The 26,838-nt window shown below is 44.4% G+C and overlaps 1 protein-coding gene across 5 annotated transcripts in view; it reads right to left on the bottom strand.

The window, feature by feature from the left end:
* Positions 1–26,258, bottom strand: part of TFAP2B (transcription factor AP-2 beta) — a 32,560-nt gene extending 6,302 nt beyond the window's left edge. The window contains exons 1-7 of one of the 5 annotated variants that reach the window (XM_040599238.1): positions 26,039–26,258; positions 20,631–21,089; positions 15,259–15,319; positions 7,410–7,484; positions 6,926–7,145; positions 4,096–4,214; positions 1,385–1,526 (exon numbers count right to left, since the gene is read on the bottom strand). In XM_040599238.1, the coding sequence (XP_040455172.1) occupies positions 1,385–1,526; positions 4,096–4,214; positions 6,926–7,145; positions 7,410–7,484; positions 15,259–15,319; positions 20,631–21,089; positions 26,039–26,119 (1,157 nt within the window). In that variant the 5' untranslated portion in view covers positions 26,120–26,258. Of the gene's footprint in view, positions 1–1,384; positions 1,527–4,095; positions 4,215–6,925; positions 7,146–7,409; positions 7,485–15,258; positions 15,320–20,630; positions 21,090–22,328; positions 22,484–26,038 lie in introns of those variants that run through there. The other 4 variants (XM_040599236.1, XM_040599241.1, XM_040599239.1 and 1 more) reach the window with 4 other exon arrangements.
* Positions 26,259–26,838: the final 580 nt, after the last annotated feature.

Raw genomic sequence — 26,838 nt, 5'->3', positions numbered from 1 at the left:
AAATTAGATTTGATTTTTCTAATGAATTCACACACACACACACTTCCTTTTGCATTGCTCTGGTCCAAAAGGCCTTCAAAGTCAACAGGTACCCAGGCAATATAGAAACCCTTGGGGCTGGTGGGGTTCCCAAAGGAACAGTATCTTTGAGACAGATGTCTACCCAGGGACTGGAGAAAAAAGGGTTGGAATTAAAAAAAAAAGATAAGAAAAAGAAAAAAATTTAAAAAGAAACCCTTAAAAAAGACATTCAGTGCTCATCCTCTGAAATTCTCTGAAATTCCCAGTGGGTTAAAGGTTTCAGAGGGTGGGGAAAGATAAAGGTCTACTTCTATGTGCATTATCCATTAAGAAAGTGCAAGAGAGGAAACTTTGAATTTGGAGAACAAACAGTAATGAGTCCAACATTTTACATCTTCAAAGAGCAAAGCAGGGTCTGCGAGCAATTAAGGTTCTGGGACATTAATATCTTCTGACCCTGCGGAAAAGGGCAATCAAATTCCAATCACGTCTAAAAAACATCTGGACAAATTTGAGCAAATGATTTTTCAACCCTCCATATATTTCTTTAAATTACACTGTCATCAGAGACAAGCCACATCCCAGAGCATGAAATGAATGAGAGCTGTTTGGGCTGGGTGCTTTTTTTTTTTTTTCCTTTCTTTCTCTTTTTTATTTCCCCCCCTTTTTTGGCCAGATAGATAAAGATGTGTGGAGACAGCACCCACTGCTGAGGCCCTGAGCAAACTATGAAGCACCCGGTTAGCAGCCTGGGAGGCACGGTCAAGTATAAATCACCACATACAGCACATCCACCGAGATAATCCCAAGGGAGATAGATGGGTGGGGAGGACCAAACTGAGGATCATTAGCAATATATGGTAGTGTCTGGGGGGGGTGTGGGGGGGGTGGTGGTGTCTTTTTTTTTTTTTCCTTTTTTCAAATTTATTACATTGTATGGAAAAGATGTAATTTGGTAGCAGACAAACAGGTGTGTGAGAGCAGCTAAAGGGACAGACAGACAGACATGCTGTGGAAGCAAAGCATAGATTTTTGGTCCCTTTTCCATAGAGATTTTTTAACTGGGGGTGGCCTGGAAACGCTGTACAGTAGCTAGGGAACAGTCACTTACACGCTTTATAGGGACAGCCTGTCCCACGCTGCAGAGGGACGCAGAGGCTATAGGGTCTAACCTGCCCATAGGGCGATACAAGCACCCTCTCCCCACCCCCACTCCCACCCCACCACCCCCCGCGGGGACGTTGTAACTTAGGGACTGGAAATTCCGTCTGCTTTCCAAACAAGCTCCGAGGAAGGGTTTAAGGACAGGGAGGATTCTCTCGGGGGAAGGCAGAAAGAGGGGGGTAGTTAATTCGGCACTCACTTTGTAGCAAGCAGCATGTTTTTCCTGGAGTGGAGGTCGCTGGGGTCCGTGTGCTGTCTGTTCAGGTACTCCGAAACAGCTTTGGCTGGGAACTCCGTTTCGCAGATGTACCCAAAATCCCGAGCTAAATGAACGGCCTCACCTGAAGGGGACGGAGAGGGGCATTAACACCTCCGGGCCGGCTCCGAGCCGCCCACCCCACTCCCCCCGGGCCCCCTTTGGAGCCAAGGCCGGGCTCCACGTACAGGTTTTTCCTCCATAAGCCCCGTTTTGGTGGCAGAAGTAAGTTGCTGGGACAAATTTTCAGTAGGTTTGTCTCTGTTATGATGCGCTTGTGGTGGTGTGTACCCATGACTGTGGGAAAAGGGGACACACACATACACATACACACACACACACACACACACTCACTTTCATACTAACTGGGCCAAAAACCCCAACCAACCAAGGGAAACTAGTTAAATTCCGAAAGACAGAAAGACCCAAACTTTTCTCAAGAGCAGAGAAACCATTCCTGTTGCAATACACCAGATCGCTGTCCAAAATTTTACAGATGTGGACATAGCGTTTAATACTAATGTAAATTCCTTGTGGGGCATTATATACACACTTATTTATACATGCACACGGAGTTACTCATATCGTTATCACAATTATGGTCACATCTGTCAAATGATGGAGATAACCGCGTTTCGTCCGATGGAAATTATTAATCTGATTTTTTAACCGACCATCATGCAACAGGAACTCTTCTCAGTGGAAAGACAGCAAGGAATGGCAACCTGTTCTGTGAAAAATAATAATTATTCTAACTCTAATTCTAATTGTCACTTTTCCTGCCTGCCTGGTTTCAGGTTTCTTGCCTCCAGAGGTTCGTGTCATCCAGCTCCTACTGATGTACTTCATGCCACAAGAAGACAGTAGCTGCAGAAAGGAGGAAAAGGGGGGGGGGGGGGGGGGGGAAGGGGGGGAACCCTCAGACTCTAGGGGGATTCCACCATATTATAGCTCAGACCCTCTAGAATAAAGCATTAAAACCTTTAAAGCACCGCCTGAGGGACCAGGGGGGAAGATTTCCAACACGCAAAACGGGTATGTCTAATAACTCCAGGACCACATTATTTTTAACGATCAGGAGTTGCTTTTCCAACGTCATCTTCTTCTTTCCAAGGCTTGTCGCTAATCACCAAAGCGTTAATGAAAGCGGGGATGGGGTGGTGTCCCCGCCGGACGGGCTCCGGGCAGGCAGCGCCCGGGGGTGGCGGCCGGGGGTGGCCGCAGCGCTGCGCTCCGGGCGATGCCACAGCTGAAGCCTGACTGATAGCAGGGGGGAGGGAAAAAGAAAATAAATTCAGCGGGTGCAGCTTCTTCCGAAAGGAGGGAGCTCTCTCAAGGTAAACTGTTGATTTGTAAGGAAATCAGGGGAGAGGAGGATAATGTACACCTTACTACACGCTTGACGCAAACCTCAGCATCACTACACAGCCACGCAGCCTTTCGAACCTCAGACCAGCTTCGGGGATGGGCTGATCCTGCTGGGAGTAGGATGCGCAGGTCTTCGCACAGGCAACAGGGATGAAGCTGCACTAACCCCGGTGTTAAAGGGCAATTGTCACACCCGAAATGCTTCACGTCGCCTATTAGCGCGACCCTATATCCCGTAACCTACACCGTGCTTCGCACACCCGGTATAACCCCTATGCAGGTACCAGGAGAAGCTCCTTCCTATCAGCCCCCGTCTTTTTGCGCTCCTGCCTTCAGCCCTGCATGCGGTAAGGTCTTATCGCTCGCACAACTCAATCAAAGGAGTGGAAAAGTTAATATCTAGCACAAATGTTTATGCATGGTTATATGCAGAAGAGATAAGTGGATTATTTATACGCCTCTCGGTGTGCATGTGTAATGCAGATACACATAACTCATAATTGCATCCATACTATTCCCGTTATGTTTTTTGGAGAAGGTCCAACTTCTCTTAGCATAAACACGCACATATCCTAAACATATTAGTGGCTCTAAATTTTACTTTTCGATACAGTAACAATAAATCAAAGAAGCACGCCGACCACCGAAATTATGTTAGCTGACTTGTAATGAGGGGAAAGTTCATCCTCCCCTCCCTCCTTTCTCGGGAACAGCCTGTCTTTGCGCAGTCCCAGCCACCTCCAGGTACACCGCCCTCTGCGACTCTGGAATTGTTCTGATTTCTTTAAGAAAAGATCGGTTCTGTATTATTTGTCCTCACTTGAGCGTCCTGTAGTGGCCGTAAAGAAGCTCGGGAGGAGCGAATTAACGGGAGGATGGAGCAGACGTGGAGTCGGAGAGCACAGGCTGGAAATCCATAGCAAGGAGGGACAGCCCTGCAGGGTCACACACGCACATACACCCACGTGTAGGCACACACCCAACCTCATTCTTGCCACCAAGGGGGATCAACGACCCTCCAGCCAGTGAGTTCATTTTGGGGAGTGGGATCCTTAACCGTGGCAGTGTCCATCCTCACCCGCCCTGAATGTCACATCTGCAAGGGTTTTCCTACCTGATCCCCAAAGCTAATTTTTATGGGTAGGTTTTTTTAGGGTTTTTTTTTCTTTTGGGGGGGGGGGGGGGGGGAGGGTGGTGGTGGTGGTTCGGTGGTGGTGGTTCTTGGAATGTTAGGCAGGAGTCGGAAGCAGGCAGGGATGTGAAGAGAGCTGCGACCCTCGGCTTACCTTCCACCAGGGAGGTGAGTAAAGTGACATTTGCGGCCTTACGCCTGCCGGCTGGTAAATTCAAACCGATTTTTTCTAGCCTTTCTCGCAAAGATCTGCCCCCGTTTTTCGATTTGGCTCTAGAATTGCAAAGAAATTAACATCGTGATTAACCCCGCAGTGTTCCTGGAAGAAACGTTTAGTCTGTGCAGTCAGTGGAGCCTGGGAGGGTTTTCCCTCGACGTTAAGGACTTTGGGGGGAGGTGTTGATTTCTGCTTGGGTTTGCTGAGATTTGCTTCATTTCTCCCCAGGGGTGGGAGTGGGGATGAACCCACTTTTCTCCCTGTTTTATCCAGGGAAATCAAATAATGCCAGATAGCAATAATTAATGTACAGGATTCTGATCTAAAGAGCAAACGGGTTCCTATAGTGCGACGGGAACTGTATTAAGATGAAGAGATCGGTACAAAGGTAGAGGAGGAGAATTAAATCCTCATTTATACCAAGAAAGAGCCTTAATGGGAAGGGGGGGGGTGGGGGTGGGGGGAAGGAACAACAACAACCTGGGAGGTTCGAAGGGGAGAATGCGCGGGCCTGTGGATAAATAGAAAAGAAAGAAAAATATTTATTAAACCACTGGGTGCGTGTGTGTGAGCGTGTCCTTGCGCGGAAAGGCGATGCTGAGAGGGAGAGCTCACCTGAAGGCAGGGTGCGTTATAAAGAGGGAATTGGTTGCCTGGAGGAAGATTTGAATGTCTGTCGGAGGTTACTGATAAGGACAATAAAAGGATGAGTGAGCTATAGGCGGGAAAGACAGAGCTATTGTTCGGACGCCTATACATATGTAAATCCCCAGGGATAAAATCTTGCCACCTGCGAAATCAGGGAGAGTTTTGGCACCTGAGATCAAAGTCTATCCCAATTATCTCTTAGTTCTTACTTAAAAATTGTTTAAGAATTAGCAGTCACGCTTAACGAAAGGAAACCAGAAATGACAGAGAAGCCAGACTGGCTTCCCACGATCTTATATCAAAGTAAATAGGGCTAGATAGCAGAATTGCAACAGCTTTATATGTTTCATCTGCTCTGAACCAAAAGCTTGTCTAAAATTTAGATTCGAGATAGGAACTGAAGTCAGCAGCAGCCAATGATTACGGCTTGGGCCATCTCCAGAAATCCACTGAAGTTCAATAATGATGTTTCTTTACCTTGATAATTGTATTTTCTACAATGTCTCTCTCAGATGTTCTCCCTGTTCCATTTGTAGTTGTACAGAATGAGCAGGCAGGTTAGCATCTGTAAGTAAAAATCTCTGCTGCTCTCACTGGCAAGGATCACAGCTGAGCAATGATTACAGACATTCACGTGGAACAGCATCTATTTTAGGAGACTCTGATTCTCACGTGTATTTTTGGGTGATTGACTGCATGTAGCAGGAATTTCCCCCTCCTCTCCAGACACGGAGCTGAAGCCCCTGAAATTCATCACAGAAATTTTCGCGTGGAGGGGAAAAACAAAAAAGGGGCAAAAAACCCCCCAAAAACCACACATACACACACACACACACACACACATAAAAAAAAAAAAAAAAAAAAAAAAAAAAAAAAAGCACCAAAAACACCAAAACCAAACAACTTCATTTTAAAACACCTTACAGTCAACATTGCCCAATTGCTGCTACAGGGCTTGGCAAGATACTTCCTCCTCTAAGACAAGCACCAACTTTTAAACATGACCCGATATTTATTCAGGGTTAAATTAATTGAATTTGTTTCTGTCTCGAAGTTAAGCTTTGTTTTCCAGTCTGGCTTGTACTTCACATGTAGAAAATGAAGTCTTATCCCCTCTCAGCCTTCCACTGGCTAGAGTGAACTGGTATCTCATACCACATCGTGACTTCTTCCCTGCTCTGACCGGAGACGGAGCCTTAGCTCACCTTTCCTACAGACAAGTCGTACTGACTATTCACAGTCCTTCAGTCACTGCCAAGAAAAACAAAAGCCTTTCTCCTGTTAGTCTTTCCAGTTAGTGACCTCGGAGCTTAAATCCCTGTTGCTGGTACCTAAATGCACAACCTCGCACTTGATATGATGCGGTGGCAACCAGACCTCCAGGCTATCCCTTGCTCCTCGTTTTCCTCAGTACCACAATGTTAACTGTTTTGAGATCTTCAAGAAAATCCACAAGGACATAAGTGGGTGATCTGCACAAATGTTAAATGTTAAAAAGCAAAGATCTGAAGACTAACTGTGAGTAATTCTTCTTGCAACCTTCTCTAGATGAAACACTAAGCCTCTGACATTCAAACTATCTGTTGATGGCTTTTCTTTAGTCAGGTACTTACCTACCTTACTGATTGCCTATTAATCCCCTGACAATTTCAATGTCTTATATGACACTATATTAATCGCCTTATAGAGGAAGCCTCATGGATTTATCTAGGAAATCCCTAGGAATACATCAGGTCCTGAAATACACCCAATTCATAATTGCAACAAGTCCATCGGGGCATTTTGTTTTGTCCATTTTCTAAGTGAGAAGTGTGGGGAGAAAGAGGAAAAATAGAAGCTGCGTGCATGTACAAGAGTGAAAATACTCTTGTTTCAGTTCCTTCATTTTGGGATTCTTTGATAGGAACTGTACGAGGCCAGATCTTCTCTAGCCTCCATATGTTCTCTTTCGCTTCTGAATACAGCATGGTTTTGACCTTACCCTGAAAATTAACCGCACATGCTATGGCGAGAAGATCAATGCGGATTTGCAATCATCTTTACCGTTGCCCAAATATTTCTGGTGCATGCATGGATGCCCACACATGGGCATGGTCATGCACTCAGCCCAGCCTCTTACCTTCTAAGTACTCCTCCTAGGAGGGATGCATTCAGACACTCAGGAGGAGAAAGGCGTCTTTGAACTTCTCCCACAGTTACTTTGTACTTTGAAGTTGAACTAAGCAAAGACAAGCGGCCAGGTACCGAGCAAAACACCTCTCCGGTATTGACTGATATTCCACCCAGGAAGCCATCTTTATTCATCATCAAAGAAGTAACAGATTTTGGAGGAACTGGAACTGAGGAAAGAAGAGGGGAAGAGAGGGGAGAGAAACCATCATGCCATGAAGGAGCACAGGATAACCACAGTCTCTCTGACATGCACAGAACAGCAAAATGAAAGGGAATTTTGAACCTCCGGCTACCTCCAGCAACCTAAAGGGTGCTGCTCCCCCAACCTCTAGAAAACTGCTCCACGAATGATGGATGGAGAGAAGGGTGGTGCAGTACAGCCTCTATGCAGGGTTTGATCATTGGGAAATAAAATACATATTGGCAAGCACCTGGCAACTTTCGGGTTTGAGCCTGTGTCTCACCCAGAGCCCCCCGATGCCTTTTGTACAACGGACAGCGCCTTTCTGGAGGGGAAAAAAAAAAGGAAATTTTACTTTTTTTTGCTAATGTTTCCATTACTGCCAAGCTGAGCCAGGAATAAATTCACTACATGAAGGGAGTCGCTGTCTTAAATAAGTATCAAGGCTGGAGGATACAGCAACCAGAAGACAGCTCTGTTATTGCTTTGTGTTTTTATTAAGTCTGGTTTATGAAATAAAATGAGTCTTTTCCTGCAGAAAAATGAACACCAGGAAAAAAAAAATAATAATCTGGTCTAGCCATGGCATTCGCCACCTTGGCCATATTGTGCTGTCCGTGAAGTAGTAGGAACTCTCCCAACCCTAAATAAAGCTGATCTAGTTACTGTAACACAAATTTAAAGGTAGTTGGGGGGTGTGGGGGGGTGTCAAAACAAAGCAATAAAGTGAAACTAACCAAAATAAACCCGCGTTATTCTGTCCACGATAAACCAAAACATTTCTTTTCTCTGAGAAACTAGTGAGGTTATTTTAAGAGTAACCAAGGGGATTATAACCAACAGATTCCTGTAATAGCAACCAGACACACTGAGAAATAAACAAAACAAAACAAAATTGGCTAAAGTAAAAATGAGCGCAATTCCCCCGTGACATGAATTTTGTTTACAAATGAACTTAAATAGCTGCCTCATAATTGTGTGTAACTGTTATGATTTACAGCAGGTGCTCTAATCAATCAATCAATCACTTTAATTTATAGGGAGCCTCGCTGCATTTTCCCAGTTGTTTCATTTCTGCAAGTAATTGATAACAAACCGTACTTAAGGTATGTTTTATGCAGGAGTTAATAAGAGCTGACAGCTGCTACTGCTGCTTCCTCTCGGAATCGCGGCAACACGCGTTTCCTTATAGAAAATATACTCCGAAACTGGGGGGTTTGCTGGTGGTAGAGTCCTGGCAGTCCAGCGGGCATGTTTCAGAGGAGAAGACTAATTGATTACACACCCTCGCCGAGCAGATCCTACTTCACAGTCTCCCATTTCCACTCAATCAATTGCAAAACCAATTCGGCAAATAATAGGGTTCTATTATGCACATATGCCAGCTATTTAGGTAGTTATAATACATGTCAGTTAAGTCATAAAACCCCTGTTTATTTGCAACGTATCTGGAGAATCAAACCATTAGGGTTGAGGGGATATTTAAGTCGTCTGGAGCTGCTAAACAATAAGATCGGGTATCCTAATATATTACCAAGTGCTAACTACTGGGCAATTGCCAATTTTATAACCTCAGTGTATGGAATAGACACAACCGTGTTTCACTGTTTTTATTACAGATCATTTCCTACTGCCAGACCAGACCCCCACAATAAAAGCTCTATAACAGCTAAAAACCAAAAGGCATGTCGATTTTAGATATACATATTGCTTCGTATGCCTTGTATATAGTCTCCAGTATAAACAAATTATTTTGAGTAGCTTTACTTCAGGGAATCGGGAAGTGGAATGGATTCCTATTTCTCTATTATTTTAGTTAGGCACTTTATGCAGCTCATAAAGGTGGTTTCAAATAGTTTGAGAACGGCACAGAAACAGTTATAAAAGAGTTAGAGGCCCGCTTCTGCTTTAGTTGCTATTAATAGGATTTTTTTTTTCCATTGATTCTATAGGAAAAGACTCGTTTTGAGTATCAGAGGTAATGCTGGCAGAAAAAGAACAAATCTCTCCCCACCACGATACATACATATATCTCTTATTTCATGCACGATGTTCTGCAACATTATTCAAGTAAGGCATCAAGAAAAAGTTTGTTTGTTTTAAAAAGGGTTAGATTAAAGCAGTACCACCAGACAGATTTTCATTACTGACATTTTTTTCCTCGGACAAACACATGGGCTCCGTGGTTCGAGCACACCTTTGCAGTGGCTATTTTTAGTGACCAGTTTATCAGGTCACTGGCCAGTGAACTGAGAAATTAAACAAGAGGCAGCAATTCCACCAACATCTGATCTTAGTCCAAACTCACTAAAGAGAAAGAGACCCGTGCAATGCTTAAATGTTCCTCACCCCACTCGCTTTGGCCTTTTGGAGCACTCATTACATTAGTTAGCCTTTGAAATATGGATTTCCACGTGCTTAGTATTCCCCCCCACCCCACCCCCTTACAAATTGCTTTTGGGAAGCAGGCTGGCTCCCTTCCCTGCTATCCTGGGAGCTCCACAGCTTTTCCTCCTACCACTGCCTCTCCGACAAGGACCATATGAACATACCCATCGGTTGGAGTCTAATAACTCTAAACCCATTTTAGAAGCTTACCAGGCGGTGTAAGCATATCTATTGCAATTTCATAGCTTCAGAGAGATGTATTCTATCTAGACTCTATATCTTCTGTAAATTACCTAATGCTGCCTCAAAAAAAGTGTTTGCCATGGAATGAATTATCTCTATCTATATCATATCTATATGTTTATCATGGCTATAGCTTTTCGGATACAGCCGACATTACCAGAGATAATATAACGTGGCAGCTTTAGCGGGTGAAGAGAGATGCACGTCCGCATGTGCAGCTGCATCTGGCAAATCCCTGCGTGTATGTAAATAAACTATAACGCAGGGTGTATTTTTAGTCGATGTCAACTTTCCCGGTTGGTTTGGGATTGCCATAACTGCTGAAATGATAGAGTAACACACACGTACAACTCGCAGTGTCCCCACCAGTTCTGCTTCAACTTTTTCCCATTTAGTCCTTGTTATCCCCAGAAGAAACCGTTCCATTTTCTTTCACTCCCGAACTCTATTTGCTGTGTGCATGTGAGCACCCACAAACACGAGTCCCCCTTCCAACATCTCTGCCACTCTTTCTTTTCTTTCTTTCTTTCTCTTTCTTTCTTTTTCATTCTTTCTTTCTTTCTTTTTTCTTTCTTTCTTCTTTCTTTCTTTCTTTCTCTCTTTCTCTCTTTCTTTCTTTTCTCTTTCTTTCTTTCTTTCTTTCTCTTTTTCCTCCCCTTTCTCCTTTTCTAGCCCTTTTTTCCTCTCCCTCTCTTCTCCTGTGGTTACTTCCAGCCTCTTTGTCATTCCTCCCCCTTCCATTTCTCTTCAGCTTATCAATAAACCGAGAGAGCAACAGTAGCCGCTTGATTTGTTAGTAATTATAAGCATACTGTTCCTGCAACGGGATCTCTAGATGAGTGAGATCGCTTTAAAACGACAGCAGGAAATGGTGGGGAAATGGAGCATGGCGAAACTCAGTGTGAAGCTTTCAGTTCTTTACATGTTTACAATTTTCTGTGCATACATTAAGTCTTAGGAGTTGGGTGGTTGTGTTTGGTGGTTGGGTTGTTTTTTGGTTTTGGGTTTGTTTTTTTTTTCTTGGTGGTGGTTCTCTGTTGGGTTGCTCTCCACAAACGCGTGGAAATGTGCACAAATACAGGCACACAAGAGGAAATTGAAAGAAAAGGGCATTTCAGCAATGCTAAATATCAACAAATAAATAGAATTATGTCCTGAAAATAGCTGAATAATAAGGCTGTAAGCGATGGATATGGTTGCAATAAACCTGGTGGATAATATGATAGTCGTTCAGTCAATCAATCAATTAGAAGAAATTTTTCTTACTACCAAATGTCATGGGCAAACTTATTACTAATCAGCTACCAAGCTGCCTTCAAATCTCTTTATTTTCTTTTAAATCTACCTAGCGGGCCTGAAATGAGTAAAAAGTTCTTTGTCCCTTATAACAACAGGACTTTATTATAACTAGTGATTTCTTCTGACTTGGTAGCCAAACCTAGAAAGTCCGGGGATAGTGTCTCACCCATTGTCCACCCACCCGCCCCAACCCGCTTCTTATTTCAATTTTAACGAACAAATGCAACAAATGTGTGTTCGTGTCCCCTTCCCTCCTGTCCCCCCTGTCTCCTCCTCTTCCCCCCCGCCCCCCTTCTCCACTGCAGTCCCTTTCCCCTGAAAGCCGGGGCTAAATTTCAAAGTGAAATGTATTCCCTCGAAATAGTTTTGCATTCAATTAAAGGGGATCATAAGGTTCAACGTGTAAACCAGGAACAGGCACGAAGCCGAGTGGCAGCGAAGCAACATCACCGATTCCCAGCTCCATCACCTGCAAAGCTGAGGCCAGGGTGGTTTTCAGTTAATCATTTATCCGTATACTTCAAGAAGAGGTGGGAAGGAATCTCATGCTGTATTAGTTAAGAGTTTAAAAAAAAAAAAAAAAAAAAAAAAAAAAAAAAAAAACAAAAAAAAAACAGAAAACAAAAAAAAACCACAAAAACAAGACACCTCCTTTCATATGTTTCTTTAAAACAGTGTGAACAATACAGCGTGTTTGCAAGGAGACAATGAACGAAGGTGTTGGGGTTAAGATGGCCTTTCGTGCTCCATCAGACGTGAGCGTGCAGGCGATCGTCAGAAACAGCTGAAAGTAAATAAATACATCAGAATAATTTTAAGGTCACTGACTGTGCCCCAGAGTCACAAAAAATTAACTTGGGACTCGGGCCACGCAGGATTTTGCAAGGGGACAACTTCTTTCGCCATAGACGGTGCCAAGAAAATTTCAGATGAGCAGCTGACATAGGGACTCGATCTTTTTATTCCTGACACAAGGAAAAACTTCCCTGCGTTTCGGCAGAAATTGGGGGAAAGGCCTCCAAACGTGCAGCCGGTAAGCTCTTAAAGCCGAGTTAAATCTGATATTAATGCTCTTGGTGATTATTATCATCTTGATGATTTATCTGGCTCCCTCCCTCCCACTTCCACCGCCCAAATCTTAATGGAACTAGGAGTTAACGATGATTTTTTAATGTCTCGTTGCATTTTTAGACTGTTAATGTACCGCATCCTTCTCATTATTAGTTTATTGATTGTTCATTGACCAGCCCCCTTCAAATCGTATTAACCACCCTCTGCCAGTTTAGATTAGGAGAGTTTAAAAAGCACCTTTCATTATTTCACCGCCACCACCACCCACCACAGTAGAGTTCAGGCTTGGTAGCTTAATGCTCGCTCTAATGGGGCAGCTAAGAGACGAGGGGCCACGGTCCCTGCCTATTGCATTAATAGCTCAAAGGGGGCTAATACAGAAAATTAGCCTTAAACGAGCTCTGGAGATCTCCAAATGAAAGAGCCATTTATCACGCTGGCTACCTTCACTCCACTCGTTTGCTCTCTCTACTGGGAACAACTCATTTCCTCTTAACTAAATTACTTCAGAAATGTCAAGTAAGCTCAGATAGCAAACATAACAAGAGACTGGGTATATGTAATCTATCGTGCGGGATCAATACGTGAGATAAATCGATAGCAGCCTGTGAATCCCTGTATGAATTCCTCAATATTTTGGCAACCCTTTTGCATAGACAATTCCCTCTGCAGGCCTCCAAGACTATAAAGAAATAGACACTTGCAGTCTGAATGATACAATTAAGTTTAGACTACACACACACACACACACCCCTATGCTTTTTTCTATGCCGTTGTAATTAAAGCATTTTAGGCACCAAGCTAGGTTTGGGTGAAATCGACCCCCTTCAACATTCGTGTAGCAAATATGCATCGCAGGGAGTGCTCCTCTGCACAAAAATCAGCCAGTAGTGTCCTGTCTATCTATCTATGCCATCCGCCTGCAATAACGACTTACAGAGCTGAAATAACTTATTCTTACTTCAAAGTACATCCTCACAGCTACAAACTGCAGGGAACAAAGCGAAATTGATCCTGAACCCTCTCTGTGTTGCTCCTTCTCTCGTCCTGATTAAATATTGTCGGCCACAAATGTGGCCTACTATTTATTACCCATTTCTCGTCCTCCGCACCCAGGAAAGTCGCTGTGCAAAAAGAACCAGAGCTCACGATATTCCTTTATGCTGCAAAGTTTCTTGGAGCTCAGCATCACTTCTTAGGAAGCAAATGCCGCTACAGTGACTTTAAAACAGTTGCAGAGGGATCTCAGGATCTTTTTCAGTAACCTAATTTCCAAAGTGCATATATATCTGTTCATCACGGATAAAATCAGAGCATCTTTTCTTATGGCTGCAAACTGGCACATGTATTCCCACCTATATGGGATTCTTTATGTGGCAGCTGCTCGACGTGGGGCCGTTGCAATGCCCATACGCAATAAACACACCTAAATCTATACCTAATACACATAATTATAATTATTATCATTCCCATTGTAGTGCTACGCGCGGTCGTAACTGTGCCACCCAGCCCGCCCGTTAAACGTCTCTGCTGTCCTCGTCATCTGAAGGAGGGAGAGACACCGGGGGGAGGGGGCTTAAAAAAAGAGCATTTTGGGCCGGGTGATCAACAGAAGAGTGTTCTGCGAAAAAAATCCAGGTTGGGAAAGGAAAATGCGAGCACGGAGCAACGTTAGAAAGGAGTCTCTCGCCCACAAATCAAGCACCAATTAATCAAATACACCCAAGAGGAAACATCGTGTATGAGGTGTCAAGAGGGGACGGGGAGGGGAGGAGCGGGGAGGAGGGGGGGGGGAGAGAAAAATACAACCAGAAACCATCAGGTTACAGACCCTGAGCACAAAACCACACGTTCAACCTGAACTAAAACAGGAGAAACAACTTTTTTTTTTTTTTTTTTTTTTTTTTTTTAAAGTAATTTTCTGCTTCTCAAAAACACCTTCGGCTTTTCAACCGGTGGTCATAAATGATGCTGCTAAACGGTCTTCAAGTTTTCATCTGTCCTCCCTCAAATAACTAGACCTTGATCGTGTGTGTGTGAGAGAGACTGTACACGAGGCTTTAAATTAAAAAACAATAAATACACGGAAGGACCTCATGCTGCCTTGAACACATTTTAAATAAACACCCTCCCTGTTATTTTGCTTTATGTTCTAGAAGATCATCTCTATTAAAGTATTTGTGCGCATTTGACAAATAATAAGGTCCTGGAGATAAGTGCTGTTGATAGCAAGCATAAGGGACAGCATTTCTAAGCCTCATCTCTGGTACTTAAAATTGAATCTAGAAATAGAAACTCCTTAGATAATTAAAGATAGCTTTCCCTACATTTGCAGTGTGTGATCTGTTTAATGTCTATCAGCATAACACAACACTAATCGCCAAGCATCTTCGAGTGACTGTCAGAGAAATGTAAAAAAATTAAGCAGCTGCAATACGCCCAAAATGAGTTATTGTAATTACATTTAATTAGTTTAATTAGTTAATTATTTTGCTTACAGCTGTACAAGAGACTGCAAACATTTGTTAATATCACATTCCCTTTAACAGTATGGGGTGATTCTGCAGTTACACTAAATCATGTGCGCATATGTAGAAAGATTTAAAAAATGGGCATGGGGAAGGGGGGATTCTTGGAGGAAGGGGGGAAGGAGATCGGGGCTGCCTTTCCACAGGCATTGCTTTCTCTCCCCTTCACGTTTGCATTCGCCTGGGAAATGCCTTTAAGCCCCAAAGGGAATCAACCCTCTTCCCCCATTACAAGCCAAGGGGTCCCCACCGAGGACTATGGGGGAGCAGGCGGGGGGGGGGGGGAGGAGTGGGGGGGCCCCGTGGAAACTGCTTTTGAGCACGGGGTGCTCCATTAGAGAGCATTTGTGTAATTAAACCCTTCGAAGGCCGGGGGAGGAGGGGGTAGAAACTTTTCTTTTTGCGTATCTTCCCTTTTCCCTTCCATCTAGCTGTCCCTCCGATCAACTATCCATCTTGCTGCCATGTATGCCTGCTTCCCGGGTAAATTAATTGCCCCAAAGTAAAAATATATCATGAAGATATTGCTACACAGTAAAAGTTTGTCTAGCTTGTTGGAATAATGCATACCTTTTTTAATGACAGACTGGTCCAATAAGTTCATACCGCTGTTATTGGCATCTTCAACTGACTGTGGATATAAAAACATCACTATTCAAATTGACTGGATATTAAAGAATCGCGTACATAAATCATGTCATTCCAAACTGGAGTTTCTGTTATTTCCATTTATATTAATTCACTAGGGGAGGAGGCGGTTTTGTTGTTGTTGTTATTATTGTTATTATTATTCCCCCAAATCGACAAGGAAATGAAATTCTTACAAATTATATAGTCTTCTAATAAAAAAAGAGGTGTGAAGCATATGGGGTGCAATACTGGTTTTGTTATCTTATAAAACATAGATATCACATAGACTTCTTTGCATTCGATAAAGCTTTATATTTCTTCCTTTGAAAATCTGGCAATTTGGCAACATCTGCAAGATCTATTGCATGACATAAATGAACACGATTAAGACCAACTTAAATTCTCCCTCCCCTTACATTCCCACCCCCTCCCCCTTCCCTTCCACCACCACCACCCCCCCCCCCCCTTTTTTTTTTTTTTTTTTTTTTTGGTTTGTTTGTTTGTTTAACCCTGCTCCATCTTAATAATTCAAGGGCCATTTACTTTTTATATATAATAGTTTACATTATGTACTTTTAATTAAAGCCTGAGCAATTCGGAGTGCAGCGCAACGCCCACATCGTATAGGGTACAAGGAGAAAGAGATTTACAGCTCCCGAGGTTGCCTACATGTCCTGAGTTAGGGGGAACTGGAATATACATTATCACGAGGATGAACTATTAAACTGATTGCCTAGAAAAAGTCTCCCCATTTCCCTTTCAAAGCCTTCCTCCCCCCCCCCCCCCCCCCCCCTCGTTTTCTTGCTTTTCTCGCTTTTTCAGCCGGCTTAGGAGCACACCTGTTATTATGGCATTAACTTCTCCAGCAGGGAAGAGAACAAAGACGGGCACAGAGGACAGAGCAAATGTTGGGTTTCATTTCTCAACACGAAAGTGGACTCTACCAAAACCAACCAACCAACCAAAAATTACCGCTGGATCTGCGGTCGGCACAGCAAAATCATTTCCCAAAGAGAAGAGGTGTCATAAGGGCAATTTATTGCAGAATTAGGACAGCTGCCGGTTTAGGGTAAATTCTGGGTTTCAGAGAAAGGGAGGACCTGTGGGCTTCTTGCTTTTATTATTTTATTTTTCTCATTACTATTTAGGGTTTGGGTTTTTTCGGGTTGTTGCATATTTGGGGAGTTGTCACATTTTTTCCCTGATAAGGAAAACGCCTTTACAGCAAAGCAATGATTTTCTTCGCTATTATTTTAACTTTATCTTTGCTACAGCGAAAGGCTGAGCTTATCCGGATCCAGCCCTTATCTCCGGTTCTCTCTGCTCAGCAGAGACGTTGCAGGCGGAATATGATTTAAGAGAAAATTACATCTCACAAAAATGTGACGGAACAATGTTTTCCTTTCATTTTCCTGGAATACACACTCAAACGGGGCGCACACACACACACGCAGAGCGGTTCCTTATACTGTGTATTTGTGCATGGCTGTGTCTCTCTCTCTCATAATCAATAGGCTACATACCTAAAGGGCACAAAATAAAATTACAAAGTCTTCCCTCCTTTCCCTGAGTAGCTCCCAAAGAGGGATGATGAGCAAATCCCGCAGCCCGCTGGAGTGCATCGTGCTGCACCTCCATGGCACAGAATTGCAGGTAAATATGAAACGCCATCTTTCCTGTTCTCTTTAATTTTTTTTTCTTTTTTTTTTCTTTTCTTTTTTTTTTCCGCCCTCCTTATCTCACCTTATCTCTGGAGTAGATGGCTGTGCCCACGCTTTATGCGTGTGCGTGCACTCCGCTCGCTCCATCAGCAACGTGGGTTAGTTGTTGTAGTTAATGAGAAGACTCCTGTCTGATTTTCTATCTAATTACGCCCTCCTGCTGGGTTTTTGTACAGGATATTCGCTCAGCATGCTGGCAGTTAATAGTCACAGAGAGGATCGTAAAGATTTAATTAGGACTGCATGCGGAAACGTGGAAAAACAACTCAGACTTTTAATTACTAGACTTCTTTAGTTAAAAGTGATACCAGGGGTTACTTTATAAGAGACTTGAGTGTTTTGGTGCAACTTAACTTTCCGTGTCTCTAGCTAGCACGTAGGAGCGGGGACGGCAGAGTGAGTGAGGAGGAGTAGTAGGAGGAGTGAAGGTGTGTGTGCAGGGAGGGGAAAGGTGATGAGTTTCAAGATATACTTGGAAAATCTAGTGAGGAAGATTCCCCTCCCTCCCCTCCTCCAATAATCTGATAGCATGGAGCTGCCTCTATACCATAGATATCCACCACATTCGACAGCCATGGATCTGTCTGAGAGAAAACCTCAAAAACTGATCAAACTGATCTTTTTGTTTCTCTTTAAAGAGTCTAAAGAACCGGAATTATCCCCTGCATATTTTCTTTATTGTATATTTTACTAGTATAACACTATTTTTCCCTAGCCGGGGTGGGGTGGGGGGGAGGGTAATATCTGGGGGTTGCAGTGTGGTTTTTTTTTTTTTTCTTTTTTTCAGAGTCCCTATTAGATGATGCAAATTTGTTTTCAATAAGTAGGTCTTGGCTTCTCTGTGCCCTGTCTGAGGGCTGTAAATTGCAGATTTAAAATTCCTCTCGAAAGGGGCAGCCATAGCAATACAATACGTCCTGTTTACAATAACAGAGCACTATCGCGTTACAATCACTTAATTCTAGCTCCGGACAATGGCTCACACATGGCCTGGATTTGGTGTTTATAAAATAACCACCGTTTCTTTCTGTCACGCACTCTCTTCCTCTGCCTCATTCTCCCTTGTCAGCCCAACCCATTCTCATGGCACGAATTTGATCAGATATGCATAAGCCAAAGGGACCCATCTTTATGCAACTATATACCTAGATATCGGTTCAACTTTTTAGACTACTGGGAAAAAAAAAAAAAAAAAAAACAAAAAAAAAAAAACAAAAAACAAACCCCAAACAAACCCAGACTCTGAAGCTATTTGAGCCCCTTCCTGGAAATTCTCTCTAGTATTCGTGGATAATATGTTTATGTCACCTAAACAGGAATCCCTCTAGCTCCTTGCATCTAGAATAAATCCATATTAAAAATCAAGGTGGGAAACTGCCCAACTTCAGCTGTCACTGGTGTGGGGCAAGAATAGAAACCGCTGAACGGTAGGAGCGAGTGCTGGGCTGCTTTCCCTCCAGCCTGTGTTAACTTGCAGTTCTTCCTTCACGTGTTTCTCCTTGGGATACCCTCCTCTCTCTCTCCCCCTCCTCCTCAGCGTGAGCCCAAACTTTCAGAAATAAAAGGCCTGTTCCATTTCCCACGGCCTCAGCACCCTAAAGCAAGAACCCCAGCCCTGCTGGCCCACAGCCTCGTCTGTTCCGACCCATCTTCATCCCATCCCCTCCCATCCCACCCCACCCGACCCCGGCCCCGGCCCGGGCGAGCGGGTGGCGGGGCGGCCGCGGGCGCAGCGCTGCGCTGCGCTCGGAGCCGTCGGGGGGAGGCACTTTCCGTCCGTGCTGTGCCCTGCCCGCAGCAGGGGTGGTTTATTGGAAAAGAGAGGGAGACCTGCTTTATTTGAGCTGAGCAGGACTTTTCCTTCTTTCCTCTTTTTTCCCTTTCTCTCTCACTTTCTCCCTCTCTCCCTTTCCTTCTTTCTTTCTCCTCCTCTCTCTCTCTCTTTATCTCTCTCTCCTTTTTCTTTCTCCTTTCGCTCTTTCTCCTTTTATCTTTCTCTCTTTTGTTTTTTTATTAACCTCTTTCCCTTCCCTTCTCTTTCTTTCTTTCTCACAGGAGCACAACAATTACCAGGTTTTCTTCGGGGAAAGTGTAAATATCAAAGCACAAACAGCACTTAACGCCTATCGGTTGTAGAGAGAAAGGAGCGCCATCCTCTTTCTGCCTTCACAGGGGCAAAACTCGCCTTGACCTGCAAGCCAGTTTCTGTGAGCCAGGAATGCGAGACGAGACCTGCACATCACGCCCGTGGGGGTCAAGGGCTGCCCCCGGGTCTCAAAACCAGCTTGGAAACCCGCAGAAACCAGCCACCCGACAGCCACTGAGCTTGGAGGCAGAGGCAAATCCAAACAGAAATCCCTTCCTATTTCTAAAGCAACTCACCCCAGCAAAGCTCCGAGATTTTCCCCTGAAGCCCTAAGACAAGCCTCAAGCCAATGCAACACAGCTTCCCCCCCCCCCCCCCCCCCCCCCCCCCCCCCGCCACATCTCTGTCCGTGATTCCTATAATGTTCAGCAGGATCTTTTTTCACGGCTTTTTTTTTTTTTTTTTTTTTTCCTTCTCAGCCTCCTCTTTTCTCCTTTCCCTTTCCCCTTTCTGTAACTTTGAAGTCCGTATCTCATCCAGTGGTCCATATCTTTACTTATCCCAAGCCTAAATATGGATGTGTGATACTTAAATTTGGCGGAAAAAAAAGGAACGGGGGAGGGGGGACACCCCCAAATCCTGACTAATAAAGCCCCATGCAGGACCTGGACCCTGGAGGCTCCGGCTCGGGGGTCCCCACCAGCTAGCCATGCCCTGCTCCAGCAAGGTGCAAACTACCCCAGCACAGAAGCTGTTAAAGACCTTTCTGTTTTTAGGAAATAACACGTGATGATGAGTTTCGCGTGGAATAGAAGAGGGCTGGGAAATACTGTCCTTTGAGCACGGTGAAACTCCTTTGTTACCCAAAAGAGAGAACAAGCCTATTTAAAATCAGTGCTACCCTACCAACTATACTTTAAAAAAAAAAGGGGGGGGGGGGGGGGGGGGAAGCTTGTTCCTGATCACCGGTTATTGCTTTTGGTTTGGGTTTGTTTACATTTTCCCTCCCTCCCGGATAAAAAAAATGTAGTAATTGGACAGTTTCATCAAAATCCCTGAACTGCAGGAAATTGGTTGGGGGGGTGGGAGGGGTGGGTGGGGGCGAAGGGAGCTGAGATTGCATGGGAAATAACTGGAATTTGAAAAGCCAGGCTTAAACTCTGCCAGCTTTTGAAACACGTGGAATATTTGGAGCAGTATGTCTGCCATCCCCTTGCACTCTGCTGGCTTGCCGTGCAGTGGAGGCTGTACAGAGCACAGCCTGTGCGTGACAGCGATGAAATAAATTCTCCTAGCGAAAAAAAAAAAAAAAAAAAAAAAAAGAAAAAAGAAAGGGGAGAGAGGGGGGAGTATCACAGTTATAACCCCAGCGCGGAAAAAGGATGGTAACCACCACCCCCACCGACCCCAGTACTGCTGTAAAAGCCTCACTGACAATTCCTAGCCGAGGGCTGGGTCTGCAGCCTGGAAGGCATTACCCAGGAGAAAGAACCGCTGTGCCTTACCTGGACCTCCTCCATCCCTGGGTGTCCGATGCCATGCAGAGAAAGGCTGTCCCCCATGCCGGAGTCAAGGCCATGGTGAGCTGAGTGCAGGAGGACATCTGGCCTCCGTACTGAGTGGTAGTCCCGCCTGGGGTCCAGTCCCGAGAGCTGGGGCAGGGCGGCCCGAGGCTGTGGCAGCAGTGACCCGGTTTCTGATCCCACCTCTTGCCTCTGCCTCTGTCCCCAGGGGTGCTGCTGGGGTTGATGCAAGGGGTTTAGGGAGTAGGGGTCATTGACATGGGAGTAAGGGTCCTGGCTTTGGTGGTAAGGAAGAGGCTGGTAGGGGGGTGGGAAATAAGGCGGCTGGAAATCCGAGGATGGGGTGTGAGAGAGCGGAGGAGCGCTGGAGTAGGGTCCCTGGGAGACGGATCCCAGCTGGGACAGCCTGGAACTGTGGCTGGGCACTCCATCATGCCGGTCCTACAAGCGGAATGAAAGAAAAACAACAAAAAAAGAGCACCTTTAAAAAAATAAAAAGGAAAAGGCGCACAAACCCATCCCAAAATAAAATACAAATGTAAACAGTTGTAAAGTAGGGTTGAGACGTGCCCCCTTCCCCTACCGCGGATTAGAAATGTTCCAGCGTTTCGCCCCCAGGTCGTGTGTATTCCCAGTAACTATCAAGAAGGGGGAAGGGGGGTGGGGTGGGGGTGCGTGTGAGGGAGAAATGCTAACTATCATAATTAAAAATGTAGGACTAGTGCTCTATATGCGTGTATGATCTGTGACTTCAGTCCAGTAATACGATTCCCCCTCCATCAGCCCCCCAAATAAAACCAAAGGTAAAAAAAAAGAAATAAAAAAATTTAAGAACCCCCAAACCACCCATCCTTCCAAACAATCCACCCCTTGTGCTGCCTAAAGTTTCCAAACATCTGTTTATTCCCCCTGCTGAAGTCCTGAAACTCAAAATCAGAAACCCATCTTCACGTGGAAAAGACCAAAAAGAAAGTTGCACTTCTCGGAGGACTCCGAGGTAAGAAGTTGTGCCAAAAGGGACTTGGGGAAAAAAAAAAACCAAAATAAAAATCACAGGGTCTCTTTGTATGAAGAGAATCCACCCCATTAAAAAAAATATTAAAAAATCAAATAAAGTAAAAATGAAACATAGGTATTGAACAAATCCAGTCGCTATGAATTTCTGCAGCAACTTCCAGTGCCTTTTGTCTCCTTTTCCAATATTATATTCCGGAGAATGGGGTGGGGGTTAATTGTAATGAAAAGTCTTTGGGGTGGGGGGGGGACGACGACGTGTGTGTGTGTGTGTGTGTGTGTGTGTAGGTTTCAGAGAAAAGGTGGGAGAGGAGTTTTGTGGAACTCCACCGCGCTGAAGCTGCGAGGCTAAAGTAAACAAGAAAAATATCTGTTCCACAAAGTGTAGTTCAAACCCCCACAAGCAATGGCACACATGATTTAGAAAAAAAAAAAAAAAAAAGAAAAAGAAAAAAAGTTTTTTCCCCCCTGCTCTCCCCCCAAACTCCCCTAGCTCAAATCGAGAACACACAATGCAAAAAGGGAGAAGCAGCTGCAAGCCTCCTCCAATTATTGTGCTAAATTACCAAGCCAAAGGCGTTTAAAAAGAGAGAGAGGGAGAGAGAGAGACAACAGATCGAGAGAGAGAGAACATGCAATTCTAGTACAACATGGATCCAAACTCACCATGGCGGAATAGGTGTGGACTAACATCTGGAAATAAAAAAAGTCTTGTAATAGCTAAAAATAAAATAATGGTGATAATACTAATAATTGGAGGGAAAAATATCAAGGAGATCTGCAAAGGGACGTGTTGGACACAGGAGAACAGCTTGAGATATTTCGAAGTCTATCCATCAAAGAAAAAAAAAAAAAAAAAAAAAAAAAAAAAAAAGACCAATGCCCCCAAAACCGAGCCTGGAAACCTCTATCTACATATATGATTTACCCCTCCCTCTCTGGGTTCCCCCCTACCCCCCCCTTTTTTTTTTTTTTTTTTTTTTTTCCTTTGAGCTCCCAAATACAATCCTCTTCAACCCAAGGCTAGGCTCAGACTGCTCCGCTACCCCTTCCTCCCTTTCCTTCTCTACACCGCCTCATAATAATTGATATTCATGACTATTAATATTACACGACTACTTTAAAGGGAGAATGCAGGACCAAATGGAGCGTGAAGCTGGCAGCCAGCTCGAGAGCTCCCCTACTATTGTAAATGACGTTCATTCAGTGGAGAATTACTAGATGTAATCAGACGAGGGGGGCTGGCAGAAGCAGAGTTTGGGGAGAGGGAGAGGGGGGAAAAAGTTTAGCAAGGAAGAGGCATAACTTCAATTAACTCGAGCGGAGGAAGATGCGGAAAGTAGACACTGTTGAGCTGGAGCAAGGAAGTGAGTTGAAGCAATGCTAGAGGCGAAGAAAAAATTTCCTTTTTTTTTTTAACATTTAATTATACAATCCTAATACGAGGAATTGATTGCCTTTGGTGCTTTTGTTCTTGTAGTCGTTTGTTGTTGGTTTGTTTGTTGTTTGTTTGGTTTTTTTTTAAAAAAACAAATAATGAAGGAAAAGAGGTTTTTCTAATCTTTTCCTTTTCCTTTTTTTTTTTTTTTAAAAAAAAGAAATGGAAGAAGAAATGTGCAGTCACTACAATATACGTCTATTTACAGCGAAGATTAAGCCCTTCTGGTGCATGTTACAGATCGTATTTAATCGCAATAGCCAAATAAATACTTGAATCTGCGTTGAGTTGGGGTTCACATTTTCTCAACCCTGTTCCTCCCGCCCAATATGAAAAGAATAAATATATATGTACATATATCTCCCGATTTTCACCCAAATGTAAAATGTATGCAGTGAATTTTAAAGGATAGTAAATTTATAGTTTTGAGGCAAAGCCAGGGGCGATATAAAACCTTTTTGATGTTGCAGGAACCCGTTCAACTGGACTGTCTGCCATTTCTGTTAAAGTTCAACTTACGTTCCTTCCTAAATAGACTCACACTTCCCAGAGCAGCACACACCCCCCCCCCCGCGCGCGCGCACACACACACACTTTTGTTTTAAGAACAGACTCAGTTTAAGTGGCTGAGACGCCCCTACTAATGTGTTGTTATTTATAATTCGGAAAGAAGAGAGAAAAATGATATATATATATTTTAAAGATAAATCTGGAGGGCTTCAGCTCTTTAAAAAATTAACAACAATTTTTCTCTCTCTCTCTCTCTCTCTCTTTTTTTTTTTTTTTTAAGGCTACACGTTACAAAACGTCTTGGAGCGCACCCCACGGTTAGGGTATACCCTGCCCGCGGCCAAATCCCACCCAACTTCTCCCCCAAGTCTGCCTCTCTCCCACGGCAATGTGGAAACACGAGTGTCCGTAAAAAGCACAGCGGCTTAGAAAACCCCTTCAAAAGGAGGGTGGACAAAAAAAAAAAAAAAAAAAAAAGAAAGAAAGAAATCCCCGACCTCACTGGCCAGGGAGGGGAGATGTTTTGTCGCCTGCTGCTGCGGGCAGAGACAATGGCCGGGCTGCGCCTGGGGATGGGGAGGGAAAAGCAGCGAGGGCTCAGCGGGCTGGGGATCGCCGGCGGGACACACACACGCACACACACGCGCACACACACGCACACACACACGCCGCGCTGTGCCTATTCTGCATATGCTGGGTTTTGCCAGTTGATAATTAGCTTGACGGCAGCTTTTGGGAGTGGAGACATTTCTCCCGTGCGGCCGGCGGATCCCCACCCCACTGCCCTCCGTCCCGTCCCGTCCCTTCCCCGGCCGGGCAGAGCCGGAGCTGTGCCCTCCTTCTGCCTCTTTCTCCGCTTTTCTCAGGAGTTTCCCCGCTGTAAGTGCGAACGAGCTCCCGGACGAGGGGGGCTGCGGCGCCGCCGCGGGGCTGGGGCCGGCGGAGCCCCGACGGCGCTTCACCGGGCGGAGCTCCCGGCCGCCCCTAACCCTGCCCGGTACCGGACCCTGACCGGCCACTGCCCAGCCCCTGCCCGGTACCCAGCCCCTGCCCGGTACCCAGCCCCTGCCTGGTACCGTGCCCTGCCCAACCCCTACCCGGTAACCCGGCTCCTGCACGGTACCCAGCCCCCTGTCTGTCCCCTGCCCAGCCCCTGCCCGGCCCCGGCCCCTGCCCGGCCCCAGCCCCTGCCCGTCACCAGCCCCTGCCCGACCCCTGTACGGTACCCAGCCCCTGCCCGGCACCGGCTCCCGCCCGACCCCTGCCCGGCACCCAGCCCCCGCCCGCCCCCCTGCCCGGTACTGGCCCCTGCCCATCCCCTGCCCACGGAGCAGCCCCCGCGCTGGAGCTGGCGGCTTGCACCCTTCTGAACCATCTCCCCGCCGCTATCACTGTGCAAATGCCAGCCCCAAATTAAAAAAACGAAAGAATACAAATGAAAATATAATTTTGCAGAGAGCCTTTCCTCACACATCTTTCCCTCCCACCCCCTTTTCGGAGCATATCCAGCACGCTGGATAACTTACAAGAAATGCAGTCGCGGCTCCCGTTTGGGAAAGATCCGGCTGAGGAAACCGTGCAAAATTAGGAAAGGTTTCGCGGTGTTTGCGCTGTGGGTTTTTTTTCCCTTCAAACCCCCCACCCCCCCCCCCACCCCCCACCTTGGTCTGCTTTTTGACCGCGAAAATAACGCGGAAGTCTGAATAAAGCCCACAACTTTTCGTGTCCGCGGACTCTGCGGAGCTGCCTTTGAATGTGTCAGTTCGGGTGTGTGTACTCACATACGTGCAAGAATGTATGTGCCGCTTAATTAATGCGAGTATATGTATACGTGCACATCTTATCTATCGGTATATAGGCATAAAAAGTCATAAAAAACGTATCCGATTGTGAAAAGAAGAAAAAGAAAAAAATTTCCAAATTCTGGTGGAACTTAGCTTGGAATTGCAAAATAAAAAATAAAAGAAAGAAAGAATAGAAAAAAATATATCCAGTCCCTGAATACCAGATGCTGTTTCTCTTCAATTTTCAGCACTTTTTTTTTTCTTAACGTTTGTCCATATTTAATCGAATTATATTCAATTTGAGGTCTAAACAATCAAACTCTTGCCTTTAAGTTGCCTCATTCCAACCCCCAGATCATTTCTTTGATGTTTTAAATCGCATCAAACAGCTTTTCCATGAAAAAAAAAAAAAAAGTTTAGGGCTTGGCATAGTGAATACAAATACACAAATAAATAAGCATTTAAGCATTTACTCTTGGTTTCCCGTCTCTATGCTTGTGTGTGTTGGTGTATGCGTGTCTATTTCTGCCTATATGTATATGTAGAGCTATATATGTATTATATTGTCATGCCTGTATCTATATACTAGATGTATATTTAAATATACATATACTCTCTTACTCATATGCATATTATATACTCACCTCATAGATATCTTCATACTTGACATTTTCAACCAGTTTCCAGAGCATGATGGCAGGCTGTTCTCTAGGAGGTGAGTGCATTCATGTGAAGAGCAGATGTCTGGATTCTCAGTACTTCTCTGTCTGTAATGATCCATCTATAATTGGAAATGGGGGACAGACACCAAATCCGACGTTCCTCTTCCATCGCAACTTATATCTGTTGTCTGAAACAATAGGCTGCCGAAGTCTACCTCAATCGGATAGTAAAAAACATTATCTGTTACATAGTTACATATATCTACAGACATATAAGCGACTAGATATATACATATACACACATATATAGACTTAGGCATATAAAGCTATATACATACACACAACTGCACATACACAGACCTACATATGCATGCACATAAACACATGTATATCTTCGAACATGTAACATTTTTCCATGTACAGGTATATATAAATTGACATAATTATGTATGTAAATTACCTATATTCTTGCCTATGCAGGCACATGTATACTACACGTAACATATACATGTATACATACAAACCTGGTCAATGTATATAAATGCATATTTGTCTATATATTTATACATCTACACATATATATATGGTTATACAGTGATCACATGTCTTACGTGGTGCATATATCTGCTATTTTAGTAGATGGATAGATGGATGGATAGAGAGATAGAATGGAGAAATTAATGAATATTTTTTCGATGGTATTTATATTAAAATAAATAATAAGTTGCCTCTGCACTAGGCGATTCATCATTTACAACGAGATATTACGCTTTTCCCCACAT

Source organism: Falco naumanni, chromosome 6, assembly GCF_017639655.2.
Source record: "Falco naumanni isolate bFalNau1 chromosome 6, bFalNau1.pat, whole genome shotgun sequence".
NCBI lineage: Eukaryota > Metazoa > Chordata > Aves > Falconiformes > Falconidae > Falco > Falco naumanni.
This window is presented reverse-complemented; position numbering and strand designations above follow the sequence as displayed.